Source organism: Tachyglossus aculeatus, chromosome 23, assembly GCF_015852505.1.
Source record: "Tachyglossus aculeatus isolate mTacAcu1 chromosome 23, mTacAcu1.pri, whole genome shotgun sequence".
NCBI lineage: Eukaryota > Metazoa > Chordata > Mammalia > Monotremata > Tachyglossidae > Tachyglossus > Tachyglossus aculeatus.
In genome coordinates, this window is record NC_052088.1 from 14,528,937 (window position 1) to 14,538,906 (window position 9,970).

At 42.9% G+C, this 9,970-nt stretch overlaps 1 protein-coding gene across 1 annotated transcript; it reads left to right on the forward strand.

Moving 5' to 3' along the window:
* The first annotated feature begins 484 nt into the window (after positions 1-484).
* On the forward strand, positions 485-9,970 carry ANKRA2 (ankyrin repeat family A member 2). The gene is made up of 8 exons (XM_038765490.1): positions 485-880; positions 2,142-2,300; positions 3,972-4,037; positions 6,098-6,195; positions 6,332-6,457; positions 6,885-6,951; positions 7,034-7,114; positions 8,999-9,970. Exons 1-8 carry the CDS (start codon positions 592-594, stop codon positions 9,052-9,054), a joined length of 942 nt encoding a protein of 313 aa, XP_038621418.1. The 5' UTR covers positions 485-591; the 3' UTR covers positions 9,055-9,970.

Below are 9,970 nucleotides of genomic sequence, written 5' to 3' on the forward strand. Positions count from 1 at the left end.
CTTCCCAGACTGAGCCCCTTCCTTCCTCTCCCCCTCGCCCCCCTCCATCCCCCCCTTCTTACCTCCTTCCCTTCCCCACAGCACCTGTATATATGTTTGTACATATTTATTACTCTATTTTACTTGTACATATCTATTCTATTTATTTTATTTTGTTAGTATGTTTGGTTTTGTTCTCTGTCTCCCCCTTTTAGACTGTGAGCCCACTGTTGGGTAGGGACGGTCTCTATATGTTGCCAATTTGTACTTCCCAAGCGCCTAGTACAGTGCTCTGCACATAGTAAGTGCTCAATAAATACGATTGATGATGATGATGATGCTGTGCTCTCCCAAGTACTAAGGTACTAAGGTATTGTACTAAGGTACAATAAGTACTTGGTACTAAGTACCAAGTACTAAGGTATTGTACTAAGGTACAATACAGTCAACTTGTAATAAATACTTTCGATTGATGAGCTATTGTAATCATTATCCTTCTGTTCAGTTACAGGTTTTCACATCTCAAAAAGACAGTGAATCCCGGCCTCCCGGAGCAGAAATCCACGGAGGCAATGAGGAACTATTTTAGATTCTAAAACTAAGATTGAAGTGATGGCCTCAACGGCAAATCTGGATGTCGGAGTCCCGCTGATTGTGGAAAATTGCACAAGCAGCTACAGCCTCTCTGCTTTGCCCGACGTTAAAATCGAACACCAGCTGGACCCAAATCCAGAAGAAGGCCCCGCCCAGAGTGTCGCCATGGGAATGAAGTTCATCTTGCCCAATAGATTTGACATGAACGTGTGTTCCCGGTTTGTGAAGTCCTTGAATGAGGAAGACAGTAAAAATATTCAAGATCAAGTTAACTCTGACCTTGAGGTGGCATCTGTCTTATTTAAAGGTTGAAATTTATGGTATAAGTTATATTTGTTTTGTTTTTCTTTACCTATCACCTGTTGTTTTTTTTTTCTTCATTAACGGGAAAGAGGTTGTTAGAGATCATCCGGTGCTATTTTAAAACAAAAATTCAAATTCAGAGGCTTTTTAAAAATTAATGATAGATTTTTAAATGCTCTTTACCTGACTTCAGTATTCCTTATCAGTTCTTCACGTTAGTCCCCTGATTGTCTTCTTAAATTCCTAATGCAGGTATAGTGAAGTATTAAAATTCAGGTTTTCCTAGAAAACAAATGATATTCCCATCTCTGTCACTATGGGTGGTTTCGAAAAAACCATAATGCATACTAGCGTGATTCTTTTTGAAATCTGTGGGACGTCTTCGGGCAGAGCCTTTCCAGGAATACAAGTACTTTGCTTTATGGTCCAAAAAAGACTAGTCCAGACGCATGTACATTTCAGACTGTTGTGCAACTTACAATATAGCAGCAGGTTGTAAAGAGTCTGTGAACAAAATAAGACATATAGATGTATCTCTGAAACTGAAAATAGAAGAATGGCTTGCATTCAGGATGAAAAATCTGTGAAATCAGGATGTTGCCCTCCAGTGTTTCTGCACCAAGCGGGTTGAAGCTTTTTGTCTACTCCCCAAATCTAAATTAGTGTTTAATTTGCATCGAGGAAATCTTTATAAATGTTAGTCATCTTTTCAATCAATCAATTGTATTTATTGAGCGCTTACTGTGTTCAGAGCACTGTACTAAGCGCTTGGGAAGTACAAGTTGGCAACATATAGAGACGGTCCCTACCCAACAGTGGGCTCACAGTCTAGAAGATCTAATCTTTTGATTAGGTTTGATATAATGGAAAACAAAGTGTTCCGATTCAGGTCCCCAAATTTCCCAAATGGAAGGGAATTGTCCACCTCAGTTTATAACTATAAGTAGATTTATTTGATAAATACCCTGTGGTTCTCCAGAAACTGTCATGCTAAATCGGGAAATTTTTGTGTTCACTCAAGCGTGGAGGTTGCGTAGGTGAAGTTAAAAAATAAACTAAACCTTAGGAGTAGTCTAGGGTCAAAGTCATAAATGTAATGAAACTTAAATTGAGGTGGTTTGACTTTTTGATGGCAGATATCAAATAAATCATATTCCATTTTTTTTTAAGTACTCTAGCCATATCGGGCCTTTCCAACATGATTTAAAGTCTGATTTTTTTCTTATCTCAGTCATTCAAATTTTTTTATTCCTATTTTTATGTAGCTGAATGCAATATCCATACATCTCCTTCTCCGGGAATTCAAGTAAGGCATGTCTACACTCCATCAACCACAAAACATTTCTCCCCCATAAAGCAGTCGACTACTTTAACTAACAAACATAGAGGAAATGAGATCTCTACAACGCCTCTGCTAGTAAATTGTAAGTATTTCTCTATGCGGTGTCAGATTCCCTTTATAATTAGTTAATTTGTGGAGAAATTAGGGAAGGTAATAATAATTGTGGTATTAAGCATTTGCCGTGTGCCATAGTAAATTGTAAGTATTTCTCTAAGCATTGTCAAATTCCCTTTATAGTTAATTTGTGAAGAAATTAGGGAAGGTAATAATAATTGTGGTATTTGTTAAGCATTTGCCGTGAGCCAAACACTGAATTAAGCACTGGGGTAAATCAGCCATCATCATCAATGGTATTTGATTGAGTGCTTACTGGTGCAGAGCACTGTACTAAGTGCTTGGGAGCTTATAATACAAGAGAGTTGGTAGGCATATTCCCCTTCAAGACTGTAAGCTTATTGAGGGTAGGGAATGTGTCTGTTATATTGTACTCTCCCGAGCATTTAGTACAGTGTTCTGCACACAGTAAGCGTTCAGTAATACGTCTGTCTCCCCCTCTACACTGTAAACTTGTGGGCAGGGAATGTGTCTCTTATAGTGTTATACTGTGCTCTGCCAAGCGCTTAGTACAGTGCTCTGCACACAGTAAGTGCTCAACAAATACCTGGCTGACTGAAATTCCCTGCCCACAACAAGCTAGACGGGGAGACAGGTTAATATAAATAAATAATTTATAATATACACGTTCATCAGATAATCAGATGATGAGAGATGTCAAGGAAATCAGCCATCACAGTCCCTCCAAGCATTTTGTATCGTCTCTGTTGGCGTCGGAACGGTGGGCTGGGTGGACCATTGGTCAGACCCAGTGTGGCCTTCCTTATGTTCTTTTAAGTGATGGTTTTATCTTATTTCTCTCCTTCTCCCCGGGGTATGTCGAGAGAAACCTGCCCTAGGAGCAAGTAAGTTGTAAGGCTATAATATCAAATACGTAAACTGTCCCTATGAATTAAACCTGACAACTTGAAAGGGACATTGATGCTTTTAGGGATTTAGGACCCCTAACCACACACTTGACCTGTGAAAAGAAAACCCCCCAGAACCAACTGGGCGCCCACTGTTTGCAAAGCGTATTAGATCCTGGGCGTGGTATTTTACAAAGGACAAGTCTAATCCTGCCCGTAACTGTTTACAACCCGACGGGGGGATAAAAGATTAAAATACTTAGAGAGCAGCTGCAGTGAGGGGAACGCAGTCCAGGGAATTTAATCCAGGAAAAGGTGCAGGAAGAGGTGAGTCTTTTAGTAAAGTTTCGGAAGGGTTCAAGTGGTCTTTTTAATCATTATGGCTGTTTCTTGGCTTCTTCCTATTGAGTAAGCATTGCTGCTAATTCCTATCAAAGTCGTCTGTTATTGCCAGCCAGAAGGGCAATGAGATTATTGAGAAAGCAAAAAGAAAACACTATATGAAATCCAAAGCAAAACAAAGCCTCCAAGTCTCTGAGCAGAACCTGGCAGGTGGATTTATTTTATTTTGTTAATATGTTTTGTTCCCTGTCTCCCCCTTCTAGACTGTGAGCCCACTGTTGGGTAGGGACCATCTCTATATGTTTCCAACTTGGACTTCCCAAGCGCTTAGTACAGTGCTGTGCACACAGTAAGCGCTCAATAAATACGATTGAATGAATGAATGATTGAATGAATTGACCCAACGGGAGGGCCCCATGCATGTAATATGTCCCACTCCTTTTTTCCAGCCTTATCTGTTCACCAACTGGCTGCTCAAGGGGAGATGCTGTATTTGGCGACCCGCATTGAGCAAGGTGAGACTCGACTGGTGGTGGAGATTCTTCAAGTTGGTTTCTCTGGAGGATTTAGTTTTCGGCTCTTCAAGTTAATAAGGGTACATGTTAAATGCCAATAACATAATATGGAAGCAACAAGGCGTAGTGGATGAGAGCAGGGGGCTGGGAGTCAGAAGGACCTGGGTTCTAATCCTGGCTCAGCCGCTTGTCTGCTGTGTGACCTTGGGTGAGTCACTTAACTTCTCTGTGCCTCAGTTATCTGTAAAATGGGGATTAAAGCTGTGAGCCCGATGTGGGGCAGGGACTGTGTCCAACCTGATTAGCTGGCACCCACCCCAGTGCTTAGCATAGTTTCTGGCGCATAGTAAGCTTTTAATAAATACAAAAATAATAATCCTAACAACGTAGGCATTTGAGGTCTCCACCCACTACATGGATTTAGAGAAGAAAAACTGCTTGGATATAAATTTTACTGTTAGATTCTTCTCAGAGTGGAGAGAGGAGATTCTGTAGCCTCCTGCACAAATACATACTATATCTTCATCAGCATTTCTTTTACAATAATTGCCGATCAACAGTTCGTTCAGGACCATCTTCTAGACTGTGAGCCCACTGTTGGGTAGGGACCGTCTCTATATGTTGCCAACTTGTACTTCCCAAGCGCTTAGTACAGTGCTCTGCACACAGTAAGCACTCAATAAATACAATTGATTGATTGACCATTTATTTCTAGTCCTGGCTCGTATGAACAATGTGGACTGTTATTCACAGTTACGTAGATGTGTAAGAGTCTGCACAAATTGGCCTACCTGAAGAGATTACATTTAAGTAGATACCGGAGGCTGTTCAGTTTTTTGGTCCTTTTTCTAATTTGTAAAAATCTGTCAATAACCATAACTCCACCTGCAGACAGAGAATATGCTTATCCACTTTGTCACTTAGCTGTTCAATGCAGTGGGGTGACTTGTTTAAGCAGGCATTGATTTCTTGGTCCAGCTGAATAGCTTCCACAGCGCACTCCGTGCATAAATAATTCAAACCTCAATATGACACACAGCACGTATTTAAATACCTTAATGACCCAGAGCACTCTTCCAGTGCCTGGAGAGTGGTTTTAGAGTTTCCATATCATAAAGAAGTGTAATCCAGCAGAATTAAAGAAGCTCACAGGAACGATTTGGAAACCCTCGGAGTGTGGTGGAAGGCTCACCTTTTTAGTAAACTCCTCTTCTGGTTTCCTACAGTACCAAATTAGCTTACTTTGTTTTAGATTAGCAGACTCGCTCACACGTTCCCATCCCTCTCCCGTGTCTGTCTGTGCTGATGCTCCATCCCTGGCCTGACCTTCTTCACAAGTGTTAGCTCTGCTGCTCTCCTCTCCCTGGGCTACTCTGATGGCTCCCAAACCACTCCCACCGACCTTCCCCCTCTTCCCTGCTGTTTTTCCTCCTCAATTCCCCTTATTGAACCCCTCCAGGCACTCAGTCCTCCCTGCCATTCATCACCTGGGAGCCATCTGAGGCAGTCAGCTCTCAGAGGTGACCAGGCCAAAGCAACATCAGCTTCATAGATGAAAATAGTGTGCATCAGCCAAGTTAACTAGCCGTGTTATTCATGTTATTCAATGGTATTCAGCTGCACTGAGGAGGCATCAACATCCCAGAGCCCCCACAGTCCCCACACCTGGCAGGGGACAGACAGCCACACTCTGAATGACACTGGATTTTACATGGTATTTCTTAAGCACTTGCTATATGCCAGGCACTGTCCTAAGCGTTGGGGTGGATACAAGCAAATTGGGTTGGACGCAGTCCCTGCCCCACATGGGGCTCACGGTCAATCCCCATTTTACAAATGAGGTAGCTGAGGCACAGAGAAGTGAAGTGACTTGCCCAAGGTCACACAGCTGACAAGTGGCGGAGCCAGAATTAGAACCCGGGTCCTCTAACTCCCAGGCTCGGGCTCTACCCACTTGGTCACGCTACTTCTCAGTCCGGTTGTTGCATGGGCACGGTGCAGCCCAAGCGTAGCCCAGTTCTGAGTTTGAGCCATTGACAATTAAATTCTCTTTCAAACAGAAAACATAATCAATCATACGGATGAAGAAGGATTTACTCCTTTGATGTGGGCCGCTGCCCACGGGCAAATAGCGGTGGTGGAGTTTCTGCTTCAGAATGTAAGGACGGTTCCTTTGAATGCCCTATTTTCCACTCAGCCTCAGTCAATCCCATTAGCCTTCATCGTGTCTTGGGATAATCGACCCCGGGAAAAGGTCCCAAGGAAAGACCATCTTCAATGTTTTTCCCTTCCAGGGGGCCGATCCTCAAATTTTGGGGAAGGGGCGAGAGAGCGCGCTGTCGTTAGCCTGTAGTAAAGGCTACACTGACATTGTGAAGATGCTGCTGGACTGTGGAGTGGATGTCAATGAGTACGACTGGGTAAGCCCGAGGCTGCTACCCACCCGGAGAAAAGGCAGTAAGCGGTGGTCTCTTCCAAGTCTCAACCAGCGGTGGATTTCTGGAACACCGCTTGCTTTTGAGATTTTCCAAAGGTGGTTGGAAGGAAACGTCCTGAATGTATCATTCAGTGGTATTTATTGAGCGCTTACTGTGTGCAGTGCACTGCACTAAGCACTTGGGAAAGTACAGTACAAGAGTTGGTAGATGCAGTCCCCAGTTATAAGGAGCTTACAGTCTACAGGGGGAGGCAGATCTCCTGTCTGTAATGATTTGAGCACCAAATGTTTAAACTTAAGATGTAGAATTGCTTTCAGACCACTTTCCTTTTCAAGACTTTTCCCACGGCTACTTGATAGCAGGGCCAGATGACTGGATTCTTGCACAAACCCTCTCTCCTCCTTTGCAGAACGGGGGGACGCCTCTACTTTATGCTGTGCATGGAAATCACGTGAAATGTGTAAAAATCCTCTTGGGTAAGTACATTGAAAATCATGCCACCCGCGAGGAGTTACCGTGTGACTTCTACTTATGTATTTATTTGTTCTTTTAAAATAGAAAATGGAGCCGATCCAACTGCCGAGACGGACTCTGGATATAATTCTATGGATTTATCCGTAGCCCTGGGCTACCGTAGCGGTGAGTGTTTTAGAACAACAGGGCACGCAGATTGTAAACTGTTTAAACGATAATGTATTAGCGTGGCCTTGTATATTGCTTTCTTCAAAAACTTCTAGCCCCCAGCAACACTTATTAGGTCTGTCTCCACCAATGCCAGCGGACTCTTGAATGATACCGTGCTTTGATGCCCTGAGTTTTGATTGCTCCTCACAAGAGAAACAGCATGGCCTAGTGGATAGAGGACGGGCCTAAGAGGCAGAAGGACTTACTTGGGTTCCAGTCCCGGCTCTACCACTTGTCTGCTGGGTGACCTTGGGCCACTTCACTTCTCTGGGCCTCTTCCTCATCTGTAAAATGCAGATTGAGACATGAGCCCCTTGCAGGAACTGTGTCCAACCTGATTACTTTGTATATATACCCCAGTGCTCAGCACATAAAGCGCTTGGCTAATAGTCAGCACTTAACAGATACCATTACAAACAAACAGACACGCTTCTAGTAGCTCCTTAGCATATTGTATCTGCGAAATCATTTCCAGCCTTTACTTTAGTCAGTAGTACAGTACGAGTTGAACTCCACAGCCCAGCTTTGCTGTCAAAAAAGCGGAAGCCCGCTAGGTAAATTGAGGTACCCAGCCTCACCCAGGCTTAACTCCCTAACCCCAGCCCGGCATCCCTGAACAGTGGTGAGCTGTAAAGCCAGTCCTACATCTCTTAGGAAATTCTCCTTAGTTACAGGCCTCCTCCTTTTTTAAAGGAATGAATCAATCAGTGGTATTTATTGTGTGCGGAGCACTGTCTAAAGTGCTTGGAAGAGTATAACAATTGGTAGACGTTCTTTTTGTATGGTTATTATTTGTTTAGCTCATAAGGTGTTTCCAGGGACAGTGTGTGGATCCAAAAGCCAGACAGTGAGAAAACAGGATAGAAAGAACACCGATTCTTCTGAAATGTGGTGTTGGAGACAGCTTTTGCAAATACCATAGACTGCCCGAAAAACAAACAACAAATTGGATTGAATTGGATTGAAAAACAAATTGGATTTTGGAGCAAATTAAACCAAAGTGGTCTTTGAAAGGCCAGATGACTCGACTCAAATTAGCATATTGTGGACACAATCAGGAGGTCTAATTCTCTGGAGAAGACACTATTGCTAGGAAAGATCCAGGGAAAATGTGGAAGAGGCAGATCAGCAGCTAGATGGATAGAGAACATAACAATGATAACGGAAGAACCATTAGAAAGATTGCAGATTATGGCAGAGGGCAGGAGGTTCTGGAGAAAGTAGATCCATGGAGTCGCTATGAATTAGAAATAACTCGACGGCACATAATTTTAATAATAATAATAATGTATGAAGCCCTGCACTAAGCATTGGGGTAGATACAAGCTAATCAGGCTGGACACAGTCCATGTCCCACATGGGGCTCACAGTCTTAATCCCCTTTTTTCAGATGAGGTAACTGAGGCTCAGGGAAGTGAAGTGACTTGTGCAAGGTCACTCCAGCTCTGCCACTTGTCAGCTGTGTGACTTTGGACAAGTCACTTAACTTCTCTGAGCCTCAATTTCCACATCTGTAAAATGGGGATGAACACTGAGCCCCACATGGGACAACCTGTCACCTTGTAACCTCCCCAGCGCTTAGAACACTGCTTTGAACATAGTAGGCACTTAATAAATGCCATAAAAAAAAAGTGGCAGAACTGGGATTAAAACCCAGATTCTTCTGACTTCCAAGCCCTGTTTCCTTGTCTACAACAAGCTTACAAGTCTAGAGGGGGAGACAGACATCAATATAAATAAAAAATGAAGGTTGTGTTTGACCATTTCATTTTTTTTATATAGGGATTAGGATTTTTTTTTTGATGACATCATAGTAACCACATTGCTTTTCTGTTTTAGTTCAACAGGCTATTGAGTCCCATTTATTGAAGCTCCTTCAAAACATCAAGGAATAGACTTCGTTCAAGAAAATGTTTTGTGCTCAATAGTCTGTGTTTTTTTCAGCCCTGACAAGTGATAATGATTTGTTTACTACTTAAAATTTTACCTCAATCTCCATATTTGCTGTTTCAGTAGATCTTCCTCCACATAATCCACTGAAGTTAATAGTCTCTGTTAATTGTCCATTTTGTAAATGTGTTTTATTGTATATTTAAATATGTAAGTTAATGTTTCGTTGCATGAAAACTTTTCAAGAAAACCCAATTTCATCAGTCTTCATATCAAGGACAGTCATTTGACACCGTGAAGTCTTTCCACACCGCTCTGGCTTCCCTGTCCTATTCACCTCTTGGCTATAAAAAGATTAGGTGAATGGGGATAGAAGACAAGCTTCCTTTATTAGTAGGAATAGTATTTATTAAGTGCTTACTGTATGCAGAGCACTGCACAAAGCGCTGAGAAAGAATACACACCTGATATTCCAGGTGCCTCACAATCTAAAAATCGGGGGGCTCGGGGTTTTGGGACAAGACACAGCAGGAAGGATGCAATCAGGTAAAGACAAACCATGCGTAAGAGGTTCTCTGCAGGTTCTGGGGCTGCACTGAGGAGCCACAGGCAAGAAGTGGAGGTGCCATCACATCTCCACATCGGGCTCCAAGTGAAACTAAGGACTCAACCAAGAAGACACCATAAAAGAACAAGAGTGCACCAGCCCGGCAGCAAAGGGGACCTGTAGGGCCCTCCTGAAATTTTTAGAGGCTGTTTGAAATCCCCTGCAGCCTGGCAGGCACAGGGCCGGGATGGACCGGGTCCCCCGGGCATGTCGCTGGACCGTGTTTATTGTTCAAAAGTACAAAAAGTGCACAAAGTGTGATCGTTTACAATCAGTCCCTATTAAAATACCGTGTCATTTGGCATGCTTGTTTT